The following is a 27,289-nucleotide window of genomic DNA, read 5'->3' on the forward strand; positions in this document are numbered from 1 at the left end:
ATCGCCTTTCGATGACTTCTATGATCTAATATGTTGATGTGTTGTTTGTTAAATCACTTAATTTCTTCTGTTATATATTGCTTTCTTTACTATTCTCTCAGTAACAGACTTGTTTGATTCGTGTTCATTCATCAAAAGCTTTCAACCATCATCTATGCTTTGAAACAGTTCACACAAAAACATATTGCATTATGGAAGCACCGAACCCCGGGGAAGAACATTCGTTAACCCCCCTCCACTATCCGCTCTTTACTTCCAGGTGGTACAAGTACATCGAGGGAACGACTCGTAAGCAGGCCGTCGTGCTGAACGATCGCGTCAAGCAGGTTTCGGGCACGCTGATCATCAAGGACGCCGTGGTGGACGACTCCGGCAAGTACCTGTGCGTGGTCAACAACTCGGTCGGCGGAGAAAGTGTGGAAACCGTGCTGACCGTTACCGCTCCGTTGGCGGCCAAAATCGAACCGCGTACCCAGACGGTGGACTTTGGACGACCGGCCGTGTTCACGTGCAAGTTCTCCGGCAACCCGATCAAGACCGTCTCGTGGACCAAGGACGGAAAGTCGCTGGGACACAGCGATGCCGTGCTGCGGATAGAGTCCGTCAAGAAGGAAGACAAGGGCATGTACCAGTGCTTCATCCGTAACGACCAGGAAAGTGCCCAGGCCAGCGCTGAACTGAAGCTGGGAGGACGATGTAAGGACGATGCTGGGTTGAGAAAAAGAAGGGGATGTGGCAAGTGATCGTTTTTTTTTGGTTCCTTTCAGTTGACCCACCGGTGATTCGTGAAGCTTTCCCCGAAGAAACTCGCCACCCCGGACCATCCGTCTTTCTGAAGTGTATCGCCGGAGGTAACCCGACGCCCGAAATCTCCTGGGAGCTGGACGGAAAGAAGATCACCAACAGCGAACGCTACCAGGTCGGACAGTACGTGACGGTGAACGGAGATGTGGTTTCCCATCTGAACATTAGCTCGATCCACTCCAATGATGGTGGTCTGTACAAGTGTATTGCCAGCAGCAAGGTGGGTGTCGCGGAACATTCGGCCAAGCTCAACGTGTACGGTCTGCCGTACGTCCGAACCATGGAGAAGAAATCGATCGTGGCTGGAGAAACGCTGATCGTGACGTGTCCGGTTGCTGGATATCCAATTGACTCGATCGTGTGGGAACGAGGTAAGCTGAAATGTCTTGATTATTGAAATGCTTATCAACGATCGTACTTTGTTTTAGACAACCGACAGCTGCCCATCAACCGCAAGCAGAAGGTATTCCCGAATGGAACGCTGATCATCGAGAACGTCGAGAGAAATTCCGATCAGGCTACGTATACTTGCGTCGCCAAGAACTCCGAAGGCTACACCGCCCGAGGAACGCTCGAGGTCGCTGTAATGGGTAAGTTGAGCTTTGATTACTTGAACATTACGCGATGCAGTGTTGAACGATCGAATCGTTCAGCAAAGCACGCAGCAAAACTAGTTTTAAGAGAAGATATAGTGGTCGGAAATAAAAACACGTGCGCCACCGACCTGGGGCCAGCTCAGTGCTTCCGCAGATCGTGCCGTTTAGCTTCGGCGAAGAGCAGGTCAATCAGTACGACATGGTTTCAACGATGTGCACCGTGAACAAGGGCGACATGCCGATCGACATCAGTTGGGAGTTTAGTCCTTCGTTGCTGGAACCGCGAACCACCCGGAAGCTGCAAACCAGCGATGGAATTCTGCTAAGTCGAACTAGTCCACGCATTAATACACTGAGTATCGACTCGGTAAGGGATCGCCACAGTGGAAATTTTACGTGTCGCGCGAAAAATCAGGCTGGATCGGTGGAATTTACTACGACACTATTCGTGAATGGTGATTGATGTTACTCTAATGATCAATGCTTTTCATTGTCTCCCCAAATCCTCTTGCTCGTAGTCTTCTCCAGCTTGGATCATCACAAAACTTGTCCACTTTATAGTTCCTCTTCAGATTGTTGCCTTTGACTTTGGTGAAGAATCAGTATTTGCTATGGATATGGTATCGGCTATGTGCACAATCAACAAAGGAGACTTACCAATCGAAATCACTTGGCTGCTGAACGGAAAGCGGATCTATTCTAACGATGGCATATCTGTCAGTAGACCAAACCAGCGTATGAGTACATTGAGCATTGAATCGGTCCGAGATAGGCACAGTGGCAATTATACCTGCCGTGCGAAAAATCCCGCAGGAAGCGTAGAACATACGGCACCTCTACTAGTCAATGGTTCGCGTTCAGTACAACTACTATTTTTTAGTACCTTCCTTGTATTTCCTTATCCTGATGAATCGTGATTCAAGTCTGCCCAAATTCAGATACTTTAACAGTCTATCCATACAACAGTTGCTCCTCAGATAGTTCCTTTTGACTTTGGCGAAGAAGCGGTATTCGCTATGGAGACGGTATCAGCAATGTGTGCAATCAACAAGGGAGATCTACCCATTGAAATAACTTGGCTGCTGAACGGGAAGCGGATCTACTCTAACGATGGAATATCTGTCAGTAGACCAAACCAGCGTATGAGTACATTGAGCATTGAATCGGTCCGAGATAGGCACAGTGGAAATTTTACTTGCCGTGCAAAAAATCCCGCTGGAAGCGTAGAACATACGGCACCCCTACTAGTCAATGGTTCGCTTTCAATACAACTACTAAACGTTTAGTCCCTTCCTTTTTTATCCTAATGATGATCCAATTCTGCCCGACTTCGGATCCTCTAACAATATATCCATACAACAGTTCCTCCTCAGATAGTTCCATTCGACTTTGGGGACGATTCGATATTCGCTATGGATATGGTATCCGCGACGTGCACAGTCAACAAAGGGGATCTTCCCATCGAAATTACCTGGCTGCTGAACGGGAAGCGAATTTACTCTAACGATGGAATCTCTGTCAGTAGACCGAATCAACGCCTCAGTACATTGAGCATCGAGTCTGTCCGGGACAGGCACAGTGGCAATTATACCTGCCGTGCGAGTAATCCTGCTGGAAGCGTAGAATATGCCGCTCCTCTACTAGTAAACGGTTAGATCTCATCCCAGCTACTAACATTTTTCCCTACCACACGTGTCCTAGTAATTCCCCAGATTGTTCCCTTCGACTTCGGGCAGGACGAGGTCTTCCAGATGGATACGGTGTCCGCTTCTTGCACGGTCACCAAAGGGGACATCCCCGTGAACATTTACTGGCTCTTCAACGGTAATCGGGTGGGTTCGAATGATGGAGTGCTGATCACGCGACAAACTCAACGAACCAGCTTCCTAACGATAGAATCGGTCCGTGATCGGCACAGTGGTAACTACAGCTGCGCCGCGAAAAATGCTGCCGGGGAGACCATCGACCGGTTCGAAAACTCCTTTTTGTGTAATCTCAATGTTCCCCTCTCAACAGTCCTTCCCCAAATCCTCCCGTTCGACTTTGGCAGCGATACGATCTTCGCGAAAGACATGGTCACATCCTCTTGCACGGTGAACAAAGGAGACTTCCCGATCGACATCTACTGGAAGTTCAACGAACGAAGGATCGCGTCGGAAGGCGGTATCACAATCAGTCGCACCAACCAGCGGATGAGCGTTCTTACGATTGAATCCGTACGTGATCGAGACTCTGGCCAGTATACCTGCGTCGCCAAAAATAAGGCCGGACAGGTCGAGCAGATGGCTACGCTGGAAGTTAATGGTTAAAATTTGATGTAGCTATAACTTGCCCCTTTCCTCTCCATCCAGTTTTGCCCTACATTTCCCCGTTCGACTTTGGCAGCGAATCGATCAACGCAATGGATACGGTTTCGGCGTACTGCACCGTCAGCAAAGGTGATCTGCCCATTGAGATCGAGTGGTTCTTGAACGGGCGTCGCCTATCGACAAACGACGGCATCTCGATCAATCGTCTGAACCAAAGGTTGAGCGTAGTCAGTATTGAGTCTGTGCGAGATCGGCACAGCGGGAATTTCAGCTGCACCGCAACGAATGCCGCTGGGTCTATGCAGCAAACTGCGGAATTGCTGGTGAATGGTTAGCTGTTATTATTTTTGATTTTGTTTTGTCCCTCCAAGTCCAACATTCCGTTTCCCCGTTTGAATTTGGTAAAGAACCAACGGTTTTGATGAATACTAATTTAATAATCGCCGACCAGTAGTATGATAATTATATTCGGCCTTATTTTTTGCCAATTGACTTATTCTGTCATTTCAAGCTCTGCCAAAAATATTTTCTGCTATTCGACATTTCCTGCCGCTTGGCAGTTTTGCCAATTATTTTCCCTAAACCTCTTCTACAATCTTCCGTGCAGTCCTCCCCGTCATCATGCCCTTTGAGTTCGGCGAAGAGCCGTTTGATCTGTTTAGTACAACGATGGTCAGTTGTGCCGTGACCAAGGGTGACCTCCCCATCGACATTAGCTGGATCTATAACAATGTAGAAATACTCAATTCGCTGAATGGGATAACCGTCAGTAAAAGTGGTCAACGAATCAGCATGCTCACGATCGATTCCGTGCAGCCAGCGCATGCCGGTATTTATTCCTGCATCGGACGTAACAAGGCTGGCAGTGCGGAACATTCGTCGGAATTGAAAGTTATTGGTAATTGTTTGATGTTTTCGTTCCATTTTTTACTCCCAAATCCCCTTCCGAAGTTCTACCGATGATTTTCCCCTTTGACTTTGGTGAGGATCCTGTCGATACGCTGGATACGGTGTCGATCAACTGCGTCGTATCGAAAGGAGACTTGCCGATCAAGATCGTTTGGCTTATGAACGGAGAGCGAATCTCGTCCAACGACGGAATCACGATTAGCAAGATGGGTCCCAAGATGAGCACACTTTACATAGAGTCCATACGTCCTCGGCACGCAGGGGTGTTCAGCTGCAGGGCGCAGAACAAGGCTGGATCGGTCGAACACAGCTCGCAGCTCAAAGTGATTGGTAACAGATGCAGTGCTTGGTGTGGTTGGCTTCGCTTCGCTTTGTAAATATATCATGCTGCTGTAAGGAATATCCATTTGTAAAGCTCCCATTACTTCCCCGTTTAGTTCCACCGACAATTTTCCCGTTCGATTTTGGCGAAGAGTCCGTGGATACTGGAACTATGGCCACGATCAACTGCGCAGTTACGAAAGGTGATACGCCTATTTCGATCAGCTGGTTGTTTAACGGAGAACCTGTTCAAAGTGGTTACGACAGCGTAATGGTGACGAAAAGCGGACAACGAATTAGTATGTTGGCGATTGAATCTGTACGTCCGGAACATTCTGGGATTTTTACGTGCATCGCGCGAAATAGAGCTGGAGAAATGCAACATTCATCGGAATTGAAAGTCATTGGTATAGAAATCTCAAATCTTTATGTTTATCTCCCATTTCCTCTACCCTAGCTGTTCCCCTGATAAATCCTTTCGAATTTGGGGAAGAACCATTCGATTCTTCCAGTACGGTGTCGGTCCAGTGTGTAATTACCAAAGGTGACACGCCCATCGATATTGGGTGGTTGTTCAACAATCGCAGGATTGACTCCAACGACGGGATAGTGATCTCGAAGATGGGTCAAAAGATGAGTACTTTGTACATCGAGTCGATACGGTCTAGGCACGCGGGAATTTATTCTTGTCGTGCAAGTAATTCCGCTGGAAGTGTCGAGCATAGCTCGGAACTGAGAGTTATTGGTAATGATCATTGGTTTGATTTTGTTTTGTTTCCTCATCCATCCATCCCAAGTCATTCCCATCATTCTACCCTTTGAGTTTGGCGAAGAAGCATTCGATAGTGGGAGTACGGCGTCGGTTAGCTGTATCGTAACCAAAGGAGATGTTCCGATTGATATAAGCTGGATGTTCAACGGAAGACGGATTGACACAAACGATGGTATCCTGATTACGCGAGGAGGTGGGAAGATCAGTATGCTTTCGATTGAATCGGTTCACTCGAGGCATTCGGGCATTTTTACGTGCCATGCGCGAAATAATGCTGGAAGTGTTGAGCACTCAGCGAATCTGCAAGTTATGGGTAATTAAATTGGTTTATTTTTTAAATTTATTTCCTCAAGTCCTGTCCCTAATCCTGCCTTTCGATTTCGGAGAAGAACCATTCGACAGTGGTAATACGGCTTCGGTGAGCTGTATCGTGACCAAAGGGGACGTTCCAATCGATATTGGTTGGTTGTTCAATGGTCGTCGGATCGATACCAACGACGGGGTGTTGATATCCAAGAGTGGACAAAAGATCTCTATTTTGTCAATTGAATACGTCCATTCGAGGCATGCAGGCCAATATTCCTGCTTGGCGAGTAATCAAGCTGGCAGCACTGAGCATACTGCTGAACTGAAAGTGATGGGTAATCTTAGAAAATTGCTTCTTGATTTATATTCCCTGTATCCTAAATCCCCCTGTGTAAAATCCTGTTTAAAATTATCTTTCTCCAAAAGTTATTCCACTAATTCTACCATTCGAGTTTGGAGAAGAACCTTTCGACACCGGAAGTACGGTGTCCATAAGCTGTATCGTTACTAAAGGAGACATTCCGATTGATATAAGTTGGTCGTTCAACGGACGTCGTATTGTTACAAATGATGGAGTTTTGATCACGAAGAGCGGACATAAAGTTAGCATGCTCACGATAGAATCAGTTCATTCACGGCACGTAGGCACGTATACTTGCCATGCGGCAAATCAGGCGGGATCAGTCGAGTATAGTTCCGAACTACTAGTGATGGGTATAACTAAGTATTGATCTCCTAACTCTTATTTCTTCCCACTCCCACTTATTCCGTATAGTCCTTCCAGTAATCCTGCCTTTCGAATTTGGTGAAGAACCCCTCGATGAGTCCGACATGGCTACCGTGCAGTGCGCAATCACCAAAGGTGATCTGCCAGTCACGTTCAACTGGCTGTTCAAGGGAGCGGAACTTCCGCCGGATGAGAGTATCGTAATGTCCAAGAATGGTCAACGCATCAGCGTACTGACCATTGAAACTATCCGGGCGTTCCACGCCGGATTCTATACCTGCGTGGCGATAAATCGTGCTGGACAGAGCAATCACAGCTCAGAACTTAAAGTTATCGGTACATGCAGCTTTTCTAGATGTTTAAAGTTTGTTTTGTTTTGCTTACTCTACCCAAAACTGTCCAGTCTACCCTATCCTTCTTCCGTTCGAGTTCGGGGATGAGCCTGCGGATACGTTGAGTACTACGACGGTTAGTTGTACGGTGGCAAAGGGGGATTTTCCCATTGAGATCAACTGGATGTTTAACGGGGCCAAGATTGACTCCAGCGAATCAGTTACAATTACAAAGTCCGGCCCGCGGATGAGCATCCTGTACATTGACAGCGTCCGTCCGGAGCACGCTGGCCTGTATTCTTGTGTTGCCCGTAATAAGGCAGGGTTTACGGAGCACAGTTCCGAACTGAAGGTTATTGGTTAGTTCATAGCATTGTTTTGTTTTTTTTTATTTCCTCAAATTTCCCCAAGTTCCTCCAATCCTGATTCCGTTCGATTTCGGGTAATCTCCGGTTGGTGTGTTGATCACCTGTGCGAAGGGAGATACATCGAAATATAAATACCCGTTCTTGCCAAAGATTTTATGAAAATCATATTTGCAGCTTTCAACGTCTTTCTACACATATAAACTGCCGTTCTACGCATAATTGTCCCATGTTCAAAAAAGTGCAACTAAGAAAAACGCGATTGAAATTTTTCGATCGATTTTTGTGTTTCTACACATAATTGCCCCGTGGGTTCCTATTCGCCCTATGTAACCCTAATTGCCCCAGTTAGCAGTGTATCACTCTTATTTGTGATTCTCTTGCTAAACAACAAGTAAACACGACATAATGCCACATAAAACTAATGATTCCGTATAAGAAAATACTTGGTGGGACAATTATGCGTAGAAGTTTAACGATGGGACAAACAGACTTGATGTTGTTTTCAATGAGTTTCCGAACAAAGTACCAGATTTTATGTGTTTTTCTTAAAGCATACGACAAACTAAACTTAAAAATGTTAAAAAGTCAAAATCGTCCAGAAATGACATGAGACAATTATGCGTAGAACGGCAGTAAACTATTAACCAGAAATGGCCCTTTCCAGAAATGTTTGTTAATGTCCAGAGTTTTTTAAGGACCTATAAGGCTGGTACAAATATTTTTAAAAGTTTTTGTCACCACCCCCTTCAAAATTGGCCCGAAAAATCAGGGGGCAAAAAAATATTTTTACAATAAATTTCAATGAAAACTCAAGTGCAACCAGCTGAAATCAAATTAAAATACATTCTTCTGCGTTTAAAATCATTTTTAGCATGTTTGGGTTTATTAAAAAATCTTAAAATTTTTTGAAAATTTTCGATGCAAAATCTTTTTTTTTCGATACAATTTTTGTTTTTGTCAGATCTTAGATTTTTTGAAAACTAATGATTGCAAAACAACTGAACTAGTGTAAAATGCATTTTAAAATACTTTTTTCATTTAAATGTGAAGACTATGGCTTGTTATTTAAATTTTTATATTTTTTTATTGTTTTGCCCCCGTTGACCTCGGCCAGGGCCGAGGGACAAAAACTTTTTTAAATATTTGCATCGGCCTAAACATGTTTTCCAAAAGATCAACTTTCTACAAAATCGCTCTTTTTTAGAATTTTATTTTTTGTATTTTTTAATCCGGCTGAAACTTTTTTGGTGACTTCGTATGCCCAAAGAAGCCATTTTGCATCATTATTTTGTCCATATAATTTTCTATAAAAATTTGGCAGCTGTCCATACAAAAACGATGTATGAAAATTGAAAAATTTGTATCTTTTGAAGGAATTTTTTTATCGATTTGGTGTCTTCGGCCAAATTGTAGGTATGGATACGGACAACACTGAAAAAAAATTATACACGGTAAAAAAATTTTGGTGATTTTTTATTTAACTTTTTGTAACTAAAACATGGTTTGCAAAAAAACACTATTACTATTTTTTCTAATTTTTTGATATGTTTTAGAAGACATCAGATGCCAACTTTTCCGAAATTTCCAGGTTGTGCAAAAAAATTTTGACCGAACTATGAATTGTTTAACCAATACTAATTTTTCAAAAAATCGAAATCGCAAAATTTTTCAACTCTTCATTTTTTAAATTAGTGCACATGTTTGCCCACCTTTGAAAAAAATATTTTTGAAAAGCTGGGAAAATTCTCTATATTTTGCATTTTTGAACTCTGTTGATACGACCCTTAGTTGCTGAGATATTGCCATGCAAAGGTTTAAAAACAGGAAAATTGATGTTTTCTAAGTCCCACCCAAACAACACATTATTTTCTAATGTCGATATCTCAGCAACTAATGGTCCGATTTTCAATGTTAAAATATGAAACATTCGTGAAATTTTCCGATCTTTTCGAAAACAATATTTTCAAAATTTTTAAATCAAGACTAACATTTCAAAAAGGGCCAAATATTCAATATTCAATTTTACGAATGTTTCATATTTAAAGATTGAATATCGAACCATTAGTTGCTGAAATATCGACATTAGAAAACGATGGGTTGTTTGGATGAGACTTAGAAAACATCAATTTTCCTGTTTTTAAACACTTGCATGGCAATATCTTAGCAACTAAGGGTCGTATCAACAAAGTTCAAAAAAGCAAAATATAGAGAATTTTCTCAGCTTTTCAACATTATTTTTTCAAAAGTGGGCAAACATGTGCTCTGATTAAAAAAATAAAACTGCGACTATTTTCAAAAAAGTTACCTAAAAATGGCTTTAATTTGAAAACGGTGCACTTTATCAAAATTTTCCAAGAGTACTTTTTGATTGCCAATTTGATTTTACATCGAAAAATGAAGTTGAAATTTCGATTTTTTGAAAAAAAAAAACAGTATTGGTTAAAAAAATCATAACTCGGTCAAAGGTGTTTTGCACAACCTGGAAATTTCTGAAAAGTTGGCATTTTTTTCAGTGTAGTCCGTATCCATACCTACAACTTTGCCGAAGACACCAAATCGATCAAAAAATTCCTTCAAAAGATACAGATTTTTGAATATTCATACATCATTTTTGAATGGACAGCTGGCAATTTGTATAGAATATTATATGATGCAAAATGGCGTCTTTGGGCAGACCGAAGACACCAAAAAAGTTTCAGTCGGATTAAAAAATACAAAAAAAAAATCGAATGACTGAAATCTGAGAGAACTGCTCTGCTGAAAACATAACAAAATGATGCTGAATAAAATTCGACTCGAAGAGGGTAGCAATAGATTTAGAAATCTGATGAGTGACACTTTGGATCAAAATTTGAACTGAAGTAAGAGACTCAAAAATTGGCGCATTTTTAAACCCCTGCTCTTCCATTAGTATCTCCGATTGTGATTCCGTTCGAGTTCGGGGAGGAACCGTTTGACGTCTACAGTGCTACTACGGTGAGCTGCGCTGTCACCAAAGGTGATCTTCCAATAGAAATTAAGTGGCTCTTTGATGGTCATCATTTGCGTACAAGTGAAGGGATTCTGATCACCAGTGGAGGTCAGCGAATTAGTATGCTATCAATAGAATCCGTACAGCCTAAACACGCCGGCGTTTACAGCTGTTATGCGAAAAATCATGCCGGGGAAGCTCGCCACGATGCTGAACTCAAAGTCATGGGTAACAATGGTTCAAACACACTTTTAATCCTTGGAATCCCTTCCCAGTGCTCCCAATCATACTTCCGTTCGAGTTTGGCGAGGAACCGTTTGACATTTACAGTGCTACGACTGTTACCTGCACCGTGACGAAAGGGGACACTCCGATTGAGATTTTCTGGCTGTTCAACGGGCAGCGCATTTATAACAGCGACAGCGTTTTAATTACAAAGAGTGGCCATCGGAACAGTTTGCTGTCGATTGAATCCCTGCAGCCGGTCCATGCAGGAGTATACACGTGCGTTAGCAAAAATCACGCCGGAAGTGTGGAACACTCGTCAGTTCTGCGAGTTATGGGTTAGAAATCGAGTTGCTTTGAATATTATTCCTTTCCTTCTTCCTCGATACTTTCCAGTTGTTCCCTACATCATGCCGTTTGAATTTGGCGATGAACCATTTGATACGTCGAGCATGACTACGGTCAGTTGCGCCGTGACGAAGGGCGATCTGCCGCTAGAGATTATGTGGTTATTCAACGGGTATCCGGTGCATTCCGCCGATGGGATTTCGATCATGAAAAGTGGGCCCCGCGTGAGTGTGCTGACGATCGAGTCTGTCAATTCACGGCACATGGGAAATTTTAGCTGCTCTGCACGTAACAAGGCCGGGGAAACGCGACACACATCGCAGCTTACAGTTTTAGGTTTGCAAACTTTAGACTTAGATTTTAAGCGTATTTTGTCCACCTTTCCAGTTGTCCCTACCATAATGCAGTTCAGTTTCGGTGAGGAGATTCTCAACACGGGGGATAGTGTTGCTGTTCAATGTATGGTAGTCAAAGGGGATTCTCCGCTCCAGATTCGTTGGTATTTGAACGGAGCTCCGGTATCATCCGAAAACGAAGGAATACTTGTTACGAAATTATCCGAAAGGCTCAGTTCTTTAAGTATAGATAGAATTGATCCAACACATCGTGGACTCTATGAGTGCCGGGTCAAGAACAAAGCTGGCGAAGCGGTTTCCACCGCCGAACTCATCATCAATGGTACACCAATTTTGGAAAGATTCTTCCATTACAAAGATTGCTTTACGAGTGATTCCATACTACAAACCTTCCGTCCCGCGCTTAATCCCCAGCTCCCCCAGTCATCAATCCGTTCCATTTCGAAAGTGAAGTCGATTCAGAAGAAAGCGTCCAGGTTACCTGTCACGTATCAAAGGGCGATCTTCCGTTGGAGATCATTTGGAAGTTTAACAACAGACCGTTACGCATCAGCTCAAACGTCGAAATTACCTCAATCGGGAAGCGCTCAAGCTCACTGAACATCCCTTCGGTCAGTGCCAATCATTCGGGAGTGTACACGTGCTTCGCGAAGAATATCGCTGGAGTGCGCAACCAGTCGGCTGAACTGTTTGTCAACGGTATTGCTCACTAAGACAAGCACCACCACTGCATGGAAACCCACCTGCATGACATTTTCATAACCACACCCACACAACCAAAATCAATCTTTCCCGCAGTCCTTCCCCGAATACTGCCGTTCAACTTTGGTGACGAGCCGTCGTTCACCGAAAGCTTTGCCACGGTTCAGTGCGCGGTCACGGTCGGCGATCTGCCCATCACCATCGAGTGGCTGCACAACGGAGTTCCGATTCCGCGTAACAACGATCGTGGAGTTATCATCCAGCACTCGGGACGACGCGTTAGTACACTGACGTTGGAATCAATCCGGGATTTTAATGCGGGCAATTACAGCTGCCTCGCACGTAATGTCGCTGGAAGTAGCGAACAGAGCGCGGAATTAATCGTAAACGGTTCGTCTTTTAGGTTAAGTGTTTACTAATGGCATGCTTCTTTCCATTTCCCGTCAGTTCCACCAAAGATATTCCCGTTCAGCTTTGGGGATGAACCCATGAATTACGGGGACTCGGTGTCCATACAGTGTAATGTTCCATCTGGAGATCTGCCGATCGGTATTCGATGGTACTTTAATGGGGCAACTATCAACGATCCGTCTGTAGTGGTGACGAATGTCGGCAAGCGATCGAAGGTCCTAACAATAGATTCGGTAATGGGGTGGCACGCCGGCAATTATTCGTGCGAGGCGTCAAATAAGCCTGAAGTGGTGCATTTTACTGCTGAATTGTTCGTCAATGGTAAAGTTTATGAAAAACACTCAACCTTAAATTACTTCATCACACTTCCTCCTAAAATCCTCCCGTTCAGCTATGGTCCAATGCAACGCCTACTCCGGAGACTTTCTGCTGCATTTGAAAAGAGTCGCTTCGCTAACACGGACGTAATTTTCAAAGACCGTCTACTGGGGCGAATCGGGGCTACAGTCTAGATAGGGACAGCACGCAACTTCTGTCCCAATTCACCCCATGTGTCCCGATTCGTCCCAGATGACGGACCTTAAAATGCAAAGAATTTACTGAAGATTTTAACCAGTCTCGCCAGTGTGGATCAGTTGGTCCACGCACTGGACTCACAATCTAGAGGTTGTTGGTTTGAATCCCGCGGCGGGCGCTCTAAAATTCTAAGTGTAAATATGGGTAGGGTAGAGGACCCAGTTTTCGCCCTGCTCCAGTTTTCGCCCACCTACTGGATTTAATCTGTATTTAGCAAACTCATACCGTTTTTTGGTTGAATTTATTATGCAGGTTTACGAAATCATTCGTTTCTAGTACTAAATGAAACTTTCCTAATGAATTTCTATTGTTTATTAAGTTTTTATAAGCTTTTCAAAAAAGCCTTACTGCAGTCGCCATATTTTTGTCAATTCCGACTACAGTGGGTAATAATGTTAATGAGGGAAAACAACTCATTTTGTCCGAAAATAATGCGAATGAATAATTCATTAGTTCACTGTATGTCTTAATTTCATGAAAATCTAGTGATTTACCTGTTTTAAACGTTTACCAAAGGTTATTTCAATAAAAAAAAGTGGGCGATTTCTGGGGTCATGAAAAAACATTCGATCCAATTTTCGACCAGGGCGAAATCTAGTATTGTATTTTAAGATTTTATCTAGAACCAGTTTTCGTTTACCATAAAAACTTTACTAATCACAGCGAAATGTGCTTGAAAATTTATTTTGAACATTCTAGATTATTTTTAAAGGTTAAATAATCATTTTAATTACTTTCATTCATAAGGGGTTTTGGTTCAAATGTTGTAAAAGTTTACTGGAGAACAAATTAAGCAGAGGATGGAGCAGTAGTTACACATGTGCTTTAATATTTTTATTAAGAGGTACTCGATGTTTTATATTGAGTCAATTCGGTAGCAAATGACCCATAGGGTTAAAGCTCCCCTAACAAAATCAACAACAACATGGAGCTAATTGTAACTGTGTGTGTGTGTGTGGGTGAACAGGGACACATGAGTTCTATCACAAATTTTGATTCAGTCATATTTTTCTAGAGAGAGTGAGAACATGTTTTGGTTTTAGTTATAATAGACAGAGAATCTCAAAATAAGTAGGATATCTGTAAAGGAAACTCCTATAGGGTTTTTTGAACTTCAATTTATTTTACAACAAAATATGTACACATTAATGCAATTGAGCTTCGGGAACATGTTGTGTATCAATAGGAGACCATATTTGCTTAGCTTTGTGTCATAATTTCATTTGATTTCTTGAGTTTTGTCGTGGGCGAAAACTGGTTCCAAGGGTGGGCGAAAATTGGATTTAGGGGGCGAAAATAGGCTCTTCAGAGCACTTTATTAAAACGCAAAATTTTATCAAAAATGAACAAGTAAATGATAAAAACCTTGAGGAAACTTAAAATCAAATAGTTTATCAACGTTCTACAACAAATAGAACCAAAAACCATAAATTGTCATCAAATTCTCATCAAATTTCCTAGATTGCCACTATAAATTGGACGATTTCTGGGTCCTCTACCCTATCCGGCGCCTTCGCTCCTTGTCGTACTAAAACTCTTAGAATCCCAGGGCGGCGATGTCATTGTTAAAAGGAAGGCACTAGTTGTTGGTACTAGCAAAAGTGGCTGAAAGCTATAACATCAACTTTGTTGTTTTTCGCGGGGTAAAGTTGAATAACACTTGATACTTTTGCATTTGAATTTATATTTTGCATTTATAAAAATCTACAACTTTGTCGAAGATATCAATTAAAGCCCCCAAAATTCTATAGAGACTTGTATGAAGAAACAATTGACAAAATGGACAATGTTCCATACAAATAAAAAAATAAATGAAAAATCGATTTGCGAAATTCTAGAGAATTGCTCTGCTTTCCCATTTCTTCAGTCCCTCCCAAGATATCTCCCTTTACCTTTGGGGATGATCCATTGAACTACGATGAGTCCGTTACGATTTACTGTGGCATTACTTCCGGCGATTACCCAATTCTGATCGAGTGGTTTTTCAACGGAACTCCTATCGAGCGGATCGACAACATGGAGCGTATCAGCGTGGCAGCCATCAACAAGCGCACAAAATCGTTGACGATCGAGGGTGTAAACGAGCAGTACGCAGGGAATTATTCGTGTCGGGCGTCGAATCTGGCCAGTGCGACCAGCTACACCGCGGAACTGGTTGTGATTGGTAACAAAACTGTTTAATTTCTACTTTTCGCTTTCGTTCAAGTCCCTCCCAAAATTGCTCCGTTTATGTTCGATGAGGAAGCGCTGAATTACGGCGATTCGGCCTCGGTGCAGTGCAGCGTCATCTCGGGCGATATGCCGATCATGATCGAATGGTTCTTCAACGGGACGCCCATTTCGCAGACCGCTTTCGCCGACAGTGTAAACATTGCCGACTTTGGCAAGCGAACCAAGGCTTTGGCTATTGATGGCGTGGACGCACGATACGCCGGCGTTTTCATGTGCAAGGCAACGAATCAGGCTAGCACGGCTTACCATTCGACCGAGCTGATCGTAAACGGTCTGTGTCCGCTTGAGACATGATTTAGATTTAGTCGTTTGCGTGATTCAACTCCCCATCCCTACTGATCCTCTCTCTGCTTAAGTTCCTCCCAAAATTCTTCCCTTTAGTTTCGGTGTAGACCCAATGAACTACGGAGATTCGGCATCGATACAGTGCAGCGTGATCTCCGGAGATTTCCCAATCAAAATTGAGTGGTTGCTCAACGGAAATGCCATTAGCGCGATCGATAGTCTCACCGGATTGACGGCTACTAGTTTTGGGAAACGCGCCAAAGCGTTGACTATCGAGGGAATCAATTGGAATCATGCAGGCAATTTTACCTGCCGGGCATCGAATGAGGCTGGAGCAGCAGAATTTACCGAAACTCTTATCGTTAATGGTACATGATTGAATTTGCTGCGTAACAATCCTAACCCCGCTCCCCCGACCTTATCCCACGTTCGTTCCAGAACTTCCCACCATCGAACCCTTCTCCTTCAGCGCCCACGGGTTTAACAGTGGCAGCTCGGCCAAAACGATGTGCGCGGTGACGTCCGGGGATTCGCCCATGGACGTGTACTGGCTGAAGAACGGCCAACGGCTGGACGATTCGTACGCGAAACGGTTGGACGAGTTTTCCTCGTTCCTGTCGTTCCGTCTGGTAACCATTTCGGACGCCGGCAACTACACCTGCCGGGCCAAAAATCGGGCCGGAACGACCGAGTACACCAGCCAGCTGGTTGTGAAGGGTGGGTTAGTGATACAAAGTGTTGAAAGAAATTCCACACTCATTGCCACAAAAAAAAAAAAAACAAGATTAGGGAACCACCCCCAACTTTTTGACGCACTGGTGATTGGCTGCTGTACAAAAAAGTGCTTTCGACCTCCTTTCCAACCTTGCCATCCTTGCGCACCCCACACCCTTTCCCTCAAACCAGAAAGCACTTCTTCTTCGCTGGAACCATCTTAGCGCAGGTCGTCAACTCGGGGCTCTTCTCCTAACCCTTGCCCAACCAAAACCCCCGATCCCACATCCACAAAAATTTTCAGTTTGTAGATACGAAGGCGTTCCCGGTTTCGAATAAAATCACCAACTGGTGAAGGTTTACTCCAAACGGACGCAGATTAGTGCATGCTACTAACACCCCCCCACCTTCTGTCCCCACTTTTAAGTTGTCCCCGTTTTTTACAAGCTAAAACCATGTGCTTCGATGGGCCTTACTGCATGCATGTTTTCAACGATCGTAATGGTGTGCTGTGGGTTCTTTTTGAAGTCCGGCAAATGGGCAAACTTGAAAGACTTTTTGAAGATGGAGATTTTTGTGTTCGAGACGATTTTTGGTTTTTGAGAAAGAAAAGCATATTTCATTAGCAAAGCTGATAAATTGTACATAATGAGATTGTTGTGTACAATAGATGTTAGTTACATAAATATAATACTGATAAAGATTTCCCAGGATCATGTGTCACGTAAAATATCATTGCATTTTTAAAAACAATGCATGATTCACCATGTTAAAAATATGTTGATATAATTTTAAAACTTGTAAACCCATTTTAAAAAATGTATAGATCTGAAAATATAAGCTCTAAACAGCAATGTCATATAATCGAAGAAATAATAGTAGATTATGCAACCAGTTGCAAATAGAATATTTTTCAGCACAAGTTGTACACTTACCTAACGAGGTATACCGAGTTGGAGAAATACAACGTGTGTTAGAATAGTAGTTTATGCAACAAGTTGCAAAAAGAGGATTTTTTCAGCACGAGTCGTACATTTATCCAACGAGGTTCACCGAGTTGGATAAATACGAAGAGTGCTGAAAAAATCAAGTTTTGCAACGAGTTGCTTACAACATTTTTTGCAATTCCAAAAAACACACACTTAGTGAAATTTTATGTCAAATGTTCATGTATATTGTCAATAAATCGTTTAAATCCAAAAAATGTTGAAAAGTGTTACTTTTCGAAACAAGTGCTGAAAAGTGCAACTTTTCAGCACCCATTTGAGTGCTGAAAAGTAGAACTTTTCAGCATTTATTTTGAAAAGTGTTGTTATTCGATTCTGTTATTTTTGGTACATAAAAGTAGGCTATTTCGTCGTTCAAGAATGACAGGAAAAGTAAGTAGTTTCACGACGGAATTGCAAAAAAATAATTTTTTTGCAGAATCGTTTGTAAGTGTCAATCACCAAAACAGTATTGAAAAGCATTACTTTTCGATACAAGTGCTGAAAAGTATTGTTTTTGCAGAGCGTCGTTGTATAAATGTACGACTCGTGTACAAATGACAGGAAAAGTAAATGGTTTTACGATGAAATGGCAAAATAGTAGTTTATGCAACAAGTTGCAAAAAGAGGATTTTTTCAGCACGAGTCGTACATTTATCCAACGAGGTTCACCGAGTTGGATAAATACGAAGAGTGCTGAAAAAATCAAGTTTTGCAACAAGTTCCATACAACATTTTTTGCAATTCCAAAAAACACACACTGAGTGAAATTTTAAGTCAAATTTTCATGTATTTTGTCATTAAATCGTTTAAATCAAAAAAAATGTTGAAAAGTGATACTTTTCAGCATTTATTTTGAAAAGTGTTGCTATTCGATTCTGTTATTTTTGGTACAGAAAAGTAGGCTATTTCGTCGTTCAAGAATGACAGGAAAAGTGAGTAGTTTCACGACGGAATTGCAAAAACTACTTTTTTGCAATTCCGTCGTGAAACTACTACTTTCTGTACCATAACAGAATCGAATAGCAACACTTTCAAAATAAATGCCGAAAAGTTCTACTTTTCAGCACTCAAATGGGTGCTGAAAAGTTGAACTTTTCAGCACTTGTTTCGAAAAGTAACACTTTTCAACATTTTTTATTTAAACGATTTAAAGACAAAATACATGAAAATTTTACATAAAATTTCACTCAGTGTGTGTTTTTTGGAATTGCAAAAAATGTTGTATGGAACTCGTTGCAAAACTTGATTTTTTCAGCACTCTTCGTATTTATCCAACTCGGTGAACCTCGTTGGATAAAAGTACGACTCGTGCTGAAAAAATCCTCTTTTTGCAACTTGTTGCATAAACTACTATTTCAGATATTTGAGTGCTTAAAAGTCAGCACTTGTATCGAAAAGTTTTGGAGTTTGATACTCATACGACGGAAAATAACATTCAAGACCAAATCTAACTTCAAAGGTGTTTTCCGGAATTATAAAAAATGTTGTTGTTTTTCTCATGCTGACAAGAGCTTCGTTTTGTAAATCGTTGAATGCACGGAGTGGCCACTCAAGTCGGAAATCGGAAGCATACTTGTTTGAAACATATTTTCTAGCCTCGATTATCCGAGTTTCAATTATCCGAAGTCCGATTATCCGAAGGTTTGTATGGGACTTCGGATAATCGAATCACGAACAAAAAAAATGTTTCGCATTTTTATTGTCTTACTTTAAACATCAAATAAGAGTTCTGCGACCCCATTTTAGTCAAATTTTAATAATTGGTTGCCTGTAAAATAAAATAAAAATGCATTTATTCAATATTTCTAGAGTTTAAAAAAAGAAAGATCCTATAAACTATTGTGTTTCATATGTTTATAGAACCTATTAAAAAAAGCTCTAGATTTCATCATCGCCATTTTGGACGCCATCTTGGATTTAAAAATTCTTTTTGGAGTAGTTTAAGGGCCATACTCATGCTCAACAATCAAAAATAAGACAACGAAAAAAAAAGTTTTATTTATGATTCGATTATCCGAAGTTTCGTTTAGCCGAATTGAAATTTTGTTAAGGCCTTCGGATAATCGAGTCTGGACTGCATACATGTATGTACTGTGCTGTCAGTTTTGGTAAACAATTTGATAAAGTTGATTTTCATTATCGAATATGCCCAACTATCAAAAGAATTCCAATCATTTTTAGCAGTGATCCCCGTGCACCGCGTTCAACCGCGTTCTCTGTTTTCTGTACTCGATCAAACACCAGCACCGCGTGTGCACGCGTACAAGCAAACCTAAACTCTACCGTGCCTACAGTCTGTACGCGCACACAAACCTCGAGTTTAAAACCGAACCTTGCACCCCGGGTACAAACCCCGTGCAAGCCGACGACGCAGAAAAGAGACAAAAATAGTTCCCTCACGCTCCCTCTGCTGTAAAGTGGTGTTTCATTTGCCACAGAGAGAGTGAGAAGCAGTCATTTTTTCGTCTCTTTACACGCTCTTCGCTCGCACGGCGTTGTACCCGAGGTGTGCACCCCGTGTTTACACCGCGTGTAAACTTGAGTGCGCCGTGCGAGGAGAACTCGAACATAGCAGCCTGGTGTGTTTGAGGTTCATCTGCACTGAAAACTTGTACGGATTGTACGGCGTGCGCGCGTTTCGGGAAGACTGCTTTTTTCTCTTAAATATGACAACCATATTATTTTATTTTAAGTTAAATATTATAAATTTAATGAGAGCATAATTTCTTATTAAACTGGATATTTCATTGAAATCCACATGATTTTTTAGATTTAAATGTAAAAGTTCATAAATACATAAAATGGATACTTTATGACTTTTTTTAATTGGTTACTAAAGCCCTGTGTAATTTTTTTTGTACAACGGTAAAAACACGATCACTTTTTTTCATTTTAATGCAAATAAAAATATATTGACAAGACAACATTTTTTCGATGGATCAACTATGGTCCCCTTGGAACGAGCTGTCAAGCAGGAACTTTTCTGTCAAGAAGGACCGAGAGGTTAATTTTTCCAAATTAATTTAAAAATCCATTTTAAACTCTTTGTGATCGTACAAAGGGTCATTGTACTCAGAAAAACAAGCTGTATCGCTGTAAACAATAATATCAGCAATCTAAGCTTCACTTTAGGACCCAATTTTCAGATATATAATTTTTTGAAAGAAATAAAAACTGGCGACATGCTTTTACATTGTTTAGTAAAAAAAACGGATTTAAATTTAAAATTTTGTAATTTTTCACATTTTATTATGTTTTTATTCCCTGCATTACAAACTGTTTTTGATTTGCAATCATTCTTTGTGTAAAAATGCCTATATTTGAGGTTCTAAAAAAGTCGAGAAAAAGTCGGAAACTCGAACATTAGATTTGATTGGCCACCCTGCATAAACTACTATTGTTATGAATTGTACAGTCTGACATGATTTTACCTATTATTCCAAAATATGTGTTTCGTAGATGAGTTGATTTTGCGTCTCGTTCTTTAACAATTGAGATCCACAGGAATACATTTTATTTGATTGCTGGCCAGTACTGAACAGAACAATTTAGGCTCTAAATGCTATGAAATCTTTTTAAAAACCAAGCGTCTCCATCAAACATCTTTTTCTTAGAATGAATCCATGGAGGCGCCTGGCCTGTTATGTTTTGTACTGGTCGGAAATGAAGTGCATTTCCGTCGATTGTAAAAATGTAAAGTCTTTCAAGTTTCTCTGCATGGTATCACCATTCTCGTTGGGCCCAACATCAAAAGAAGAAGGAAACTAACATATTCTCGTTGTTCCATAAAAAAAAAACCACCGTTACAACTAAATAGTCCCACCACGTTGGATCCTCGAACCCACTGATAAGGCATTCGCGCAAGGCTCGAACGCAAAGGTTGAATGCAAAGCCGACGGATTCCCGAAGCCGCAGGTCAGCTGGAAGAAGGCTATTGGTAAGATTTTGCCCCTAAAAGTTTATAAAGTTCGCTTTCTAACGAATGATCCAACGTTCAGGCGACACCCCTGGAGAGTACAAGGACCTGCGCTCGAACGATTCGAGCATTCGCGTTGAGGAAGGATCACTGTTCATCAACAACATCCAAAAGTCCAACGAGGGCTACTATCTGTGCGAGGCCATCAACGGCATCGGCTCGGGCCTCAGTGCGGTCATTCTGATCAGCGTGCAGGCACCGCCGGAGTTTACCGAGAAGCTGCGCAACCAAACAGCCCGCCGCGGAGAACCGACCGTGCTGCAGTGCGAGGCCAAGGGCGAGAAACCGATTGGAATTTTGTGGAACATGAACAACATCCGGCTGGACCCCAAGTCCGACAACCGGTACACCATCAGGTATGGGGGAGAGATTGTGTGGTGTTTGTGTTGGATCTAATCGATTCGTTGTTTTTTAGAGAGGAGATCCGTCCGGATGGAGTCATGTCGAGCCTTTCGATTAAGCGCACCGAACGAAGTGACTCGGCCCTGTTTACCTGTATGGCTACGAATGCTTTTGGAAGTGACGATTCGAGCATCAACATGATCATCCAAGAGGCGCCAGAGATGCCGTATGCGCTGAAGGTTTTGGACAAGTCGGGACGCACCGTGCAGCTTAGCTGGGCCAAGCCGTACGACGGAAACTCACCGCTGAAGCGATACATCATCGAGTTCAAGCGATCGCGTGGAACCTGGGAAAATGACGTCGATCGGTAAGTCGTTGCGGTTGGGTTGTTTAGGATGCTTATTTATTGAACTTTATTGTTTAGTGTCATCGTTCCCGGTCATACCAATGAAGCTCAGGTACAGAAGCTTAGCCCGGCAATTACATACAACATTAGAATTGTAGCAGAAAACGAAATTGGAGTGTCCGACTCGTCGGAAGTTGTCACGATCATCACGGCCGAAGAAGCTCCCTCTGGCAAGCCGCAAGCCATCAAAGTGGATCCAATCAATCAGACTACGCTGCGAGTAAGCTGGAAGGCTCCTCCTCGTGCCGAATGGAACGGAGATATCCTGGGATACTACGTTGGATTCAAGCAGACGTCGCACAACTCTTCGTACATCTACGAAACTGTCAACTACTCTTTGGAAGGCGGAGAAGGAAAGGAACACAGCTTGGAAATTAACAACTTGAAGACTTACACGCAGTACTCGATCGTGATTCAGGCGTTCAACAAGGTCGGCGCTGGTCCGATGAGCGAAGAAGAAAAGCAATACACCGCGGAAGGAACTCCAGATCAGCCACCAAGTGACACTGGATGCACAACGTTGACTTCGCAGACCATCCGCGTGTCCTGGGTCAGCCCTCCGCTAGAGTCTGCCAACGGTGTTATCAAGGGTTACAAGGTAGTGTACGCGCCAAGCGAGTTGTGGAATGACGACAAAAACAAGGACTACAAGAAGACTGCCTCCAGCGATACTGTTCTGCACGGACTTAAGAAGTACACCAACTACACGATGCAAGTTTTGGCAACTACCTCGGGAGGTGACGGTGTTCGCAGCGCTCCAATCCATTGTCAGACCGAGCAGGACGTTCCGGAAGCACCTACCGGTGTCAAGGCACTCGTTATGTCGGAAGGATCCATCTTAGTGTCGTGGCAGCCACCATCCCAGCCCAACGGAGTGATTCTGCAGTACACGGTCTACATCAAGAACGCCGATCAGGATCCCAAGAGCCACAAAGCGCCAGCCTTCCAGATGAGCTACGAAGCCTCGGGCTTGGAAAAGAATCAACAGTACGAATTCTGGGTCACCGCCAGCACAAACATCGGAGAAGGTCAACCCTCAAAGACGTTGTCCGCCATGCCAAGCGACAAAGTTCCAGCCAAGATTGCCTCGTTCGATGATACGTTCACCGCTACCTTCAAGGAAGACGCGAAGCTTCCGTGTCTCGCCGTCGGATCGCCAACTCCCGATATCACGTGGAAGATCAAGGGCCAGGAGTTTGTCCCGAACGAACGCATCCGACAACTGCCCGAAGGTTCGCTCTTCATCAAGGACGTTATCCGCCAGGACGCCGGAGACTACACTTGCACCGCCGAAAACTCGATCGCCAAGGACTCAATTACCCACCGACTGATCGTTCTTGCCCCACCGCAGTCTCCTCAGCTAACACTCACCGCCACCACCACCGACTCGCTCGCCGTCAAGCTAAAGCCCCATGAATCAGACACTGCCCCGCTGCAAGGCTACACGCTGCACTACAAGCCCGAATTCGGCGAGTGGGAAACCATCGACGTCGCACTGGACGCGCCCAAATATACCATCGAAAATCTGTACTGCGGATCGCGCTATCAGGTGTACTCGACCGCTTACAACATGATCGGAGCCGGAGAACCGTCAGACATTCTCAACACTCGCACCAAGGGATCGAAGCCACTGCTGCCGGAAAAGTCACGCTTCATCGAAGTTTCGTCCAACTCGATCACGCTGCACCTGCCCGCCTGGAAGGACGGCGGCTGCCGGATGTCGCACTTTGTCGTGGAACACAAGAAGAAGTAAGTTTCGAATCAGCTTTTAAAGATGTACGATTTAACCCTCATGATTGCCCGACCATTTCGCAGAGATCAAATCGACTGGAACCAGATCTCGAACAACGTAAAGCCCGGCGGTAACTTTGTCGTGCTGGATCTCGAACCCGCCACCTGGTACAATCTGCGCGTAACGGCCCACAACAACGCCGGCTTCACCGTGGCCGAGTACGAATTCGCCACGCTAACCATCACCGGAGGTAAGTAGGACGCGTTCTGTCTCCTTTAAACATTGCTTCTTATGATCAATCATCTTGTTCTTGTTATGACCGGTTCTTAGTTTTTCAAGTTAAAGAAATCATCGGACCGTTGTATCGAGCATTTTTGTGTTTGCTTTACTATGATTTGGCGCGTTATTTTTAATCGTTAACACCTTTAAGTTCCATCATCCACACCATCAAACGATCATCATCTTTTAAGTTGCATAGTTTTGTGTCAGGCATCGACTGTGGTTTTTCCCAGTTTTATTTTCAAACTTCCTACTTTTTAAAAGACCAATTCAAATCTCCTTGTCTCTGAAACAACCTTGAAAGCCAAAATTAGATACATCACTCGTTGAAATGCGATTATTTCGGATTGGCGTTACAAAAAAAAAAATGCGTGAAGAACAATACTAAGGAAAACATCTGCGGAAACAAAGCAAATCTGTACAAAAATTGAAAAAAACGCACTCGCTTGAGCTGGCTACAGAGCAGAAGATAACAACAACGCAGGAAAATATCCAAAACATCACCCAATTGGATCGAGTCATCTCATTCATCTGTAAAAAAACGAAACCAAATACAAATATTACCTCCTCTGCGAAAATACGACCAGAGATCGCAAGTCTACTTAGAACTGTTCAGTTAATTGTGTTTATTTTGATTTATTTGCAAACATCTAAACGTTATGATTGATTTGATAGCAAATTGGCTAAATTTTCAGTTGTCGCTTTTGGGAAAAACAGTTTTGTTCTCGTCAATTTACAAATTTGTCGTGTTACAATTTACCAGCTGCTTTTGTACTTGGATATTGAAAAAATCTGTATCTTGAGAACGATTTTTAAGGACTACTCAGAAAAATGTTATGTGAAATAACTAAATGGAATGTGTTTAGCGGCTTCGGCTGCCGAACTCTAAGTTACTTTGGCGCGTGAGTTTGATTTCCGCTTCATTCTACTAGAGCTTGTCGTTAAAATGATTGTCCTGTTTAATATAGGTATTAAATCTAAGTGAAGGAACAGTTGAAGTTTACAGCGGTCGTGTTATAAATTATGTAACATTCTTAATATTTGACGAATCTTTTAGAACTCTTCGGCAAAGTTGTTCTCTGAAACACAAACTACTTTGAAAAATGCAGGAATCGTGTAGAATTCAAAACTTTCCGAAAATTAAAACGCAGTGGTTTTACAAGTCTTCAACAAATGTTAGGGATATGCAAGTTTGAAAATATTTTCTTTACAATACCTAAACAACAAAAACAACAAGCATGCATTATTTTTAGACCGTTATTTCCACCTACTCGGGAAATCAAATTGAATTTTTGCCTTCCTCACTTTATTGAGGAAAGGCTATAAAATCACTCGAAAAACGAACTTTTTAGTTAGACTTCGTAGACCTACCTTCATTAGTACATATCGACTCAGAATCACCAGCTGAGCAAATGTCTGTGTGTTTGGCTGTATGTAGACATGTGTACCAAATCAATGTCACTGGAATATCTTGTCACATGCTCAACCGATTTTGGCCGGAATGGTTTTAATCGATCCGTCTTAATGTTCCCTAAGTTGCTATTTAAATTCATGCGGTTTTATCATGTATTTAAAAAGTTATGTTAAAAAAAACTTTTTCGTATAAAATTAAAATTATTTTTCATGAAACCTTCACATGTTATATATTTTTAGAAAGCATATGAGCAGACCTTTCTTGTGGATTGAGAATTTTCAAGATCTGACTTACCTATCTAAAATTACAAGCATTTTAAAAAATGGTCTGAATTTACATAACCTCAAATGGTCCCGTCTGATCGCCACGTAAAAAGCCTTGTAGAGGGATGCCATTTTCCTGAAAGGCGGTGTCTGTATAATCTTGAAAAGTCTGTAAAAAGTCTATTTTTTTTACTCGTCACTTTTTTTTATTATTATATACGACCTCTTAGGTGCTGCGATCACGTTAGGGGAGATCCATAAGCCATGTGGACACTTTAGGCATAGAATAGAGATAGGTAGAATTGCCACTTGCCGATTCCCCCTTGTAAACGTCAAGCGACACTGCCGACAGCGCCACCACTGCTCGAAACGGGGAACTTCAGTCGAAATGCACACTGTGCACTTTGATGGAACTGCCCTGTGCATCCTGGAGGGTGCGTTTTGTTTGACAGTGACAGATGGAAAAAGGCTTGTTGACGTTCAGTTGGCAATCAAAAATGTGAAATGGTGCTTGGAAGCCGGATGAAAAGACGAGACTAGTGAAGGCGGTAGAACGTTAGGATTAGGCGCAAATTGCGGTTTAAGTTGGAGTGCGGATTCTTTGCTGGAACACCACGACCCCTTTTCTTCACTCCGAACGGCAAAATAGTCATTTCCTCTTCCAATTCTTCACTTGGTTTGACAGCGACAGCGAAATGTCAACATGACAAAACAGATGTCTTGGAGAAGTGAAAACGGGTGTCAACTTATTTGGCATAATCTTGAAATTTAGAAAAAAAAAAGATGCTGATGCGAAATAAAAATAAATGAATAATATATATGTGCCAACCAGTTCTCCACATTTTTGACAGTATTATGCGCAGGGTGTTGTAGTTCCCCGTTTCGCCGCTGGCATCAGTTAGGCAGCACAGTTTTGTCCCCCGGTCGGTAAATGAGTGGCAATTCTATCTTTCTCTATTCTATGCTTTAGGGGATTGTAATCACTTTATAAATGAGAGGAAGGCACCAACCAATTAAAGGTGGATTAAGTAACGTTTTTTTTATGAAATTGCCTAAAACAATTTTAAAGGTTATACATAGCAATATACAGCCACTAACAGAACTCAATTGTTACTAAAGTAAACCGAATATTTGTAATACTTTAAGCAGGGCGGCGAAGTCCTTGTTGTTAAACGGAAGACAGTAGTTGTTGGTACTAGCAATAGTGGCCGGCAGCTATAAAGTCACCTTCGTTTTCAATAAGCCTTCTAGACCCACCATCACGTATACGTATACGTAAGAATTTCTTAGAAGTGCCTTGACCGATTGTCCAGATCAGTGTCATTTCATTCGTCTTGAGATCACATAGGAGCAATTCTCATAATTTACTAATTCTCCTCAATAACCTCAAAACTTACTGCTGAAGGTTTCTTTTAACTCTTAGGCATACAGTATGGAGCTATTTTTAGTGTAACTTGCATTATCAATTTAAATCAATTACTTTGATTAAGTCACCAAATAAATCTGTTCTCAAGATTAAAGGTTTTGACCATTTGTACGGCTAAAATGTTGTTGAGACTTTCGAAGTCTCGGAAAGTTGCCCACTATTCTTTAAACATTACTAAATTTATGTACAAGTTACAAA

General features: G+C 42.2%; 1 protein-coding gene across 50 annotated transcripts in view; it reads left to right on the forward strand.

The window, feature by feature from the left end:
• Nucleotides 1-27,289, forward strand: part of LOC6037737 (Down syndrome cell adhesion molecule-like protein Dscam2) — a 106,696-nt gene that overhangs the window by 60,188 nt on the left and 19,219 nt on the right. For 26 of the 50 annotated variants that reach the window (XM_038253901.1, XM_038253878.1, XM_038253865.1 and 23 more), the window contains exons 7-15: nt 260-696; nt 768-1,175; nt 1,233-1,394; nt 1,544-1,855; nt 21,071-21,190; nt 21,252-21,585; nt 21,645-21,938; nt 21,996-23,726; nt 23,793-23,959. In XM_038253901.1, coding sequence (XP_038109829.1) covers nt 260-696; nt 768-1,175; nt 1,233-1,394; nt 1,544-1,855; nt 21,071-21,190; nt 21,252-21,585; nt 21,645-21,938; nt 21,996-23,726; nt 23,793-23,959 — 3,965 coding nt within the window. Of the gene's footprint in view, nt 1-259; nt 697-767; nt 1,176-1,232; nt 1,395-1,543; nt 1,856-2,366; nt 2,655-2,762; nt 3,051-3,416; nt 3,705-4,316; nt 4,608-5,736; nt 6,025-6,443; nt 6,732-11,758; nt 12,044-12,142; nt 12,437-12,493; nt 12,779-15,239; nt 15,537-15,621; nt 15,919-15,988; nt 16,268-21,070; nt 21,191-21,251; nt 21,586-21,644; nt 21,939-21,995; nt 23,727-23,792; nt 23,960-27,289 lie in introns of all 50 variants that reach the window. The other 24 variants (XM_038253893.1, XM_038253890.1, XM_038253905.1 and 21 more) reach the window with 12 other exon arrangements.

This window comes from Culex quinquefasciatus, chromosome 2 (assembly GCF_015732765.1).
Source record: "Culex quinquefasciatus strain JHB chromosome 2, VPISU_Cqui_1.0_pri_paternal, whole genome shotgun sequence".
Taxonomy (NCBI): domain Eukaryota; kingdom Metazoa; phylum Arthropoda; class Insecta; order Diptera; family Culicidae; genus Culex; species Culex quinquefasciatus.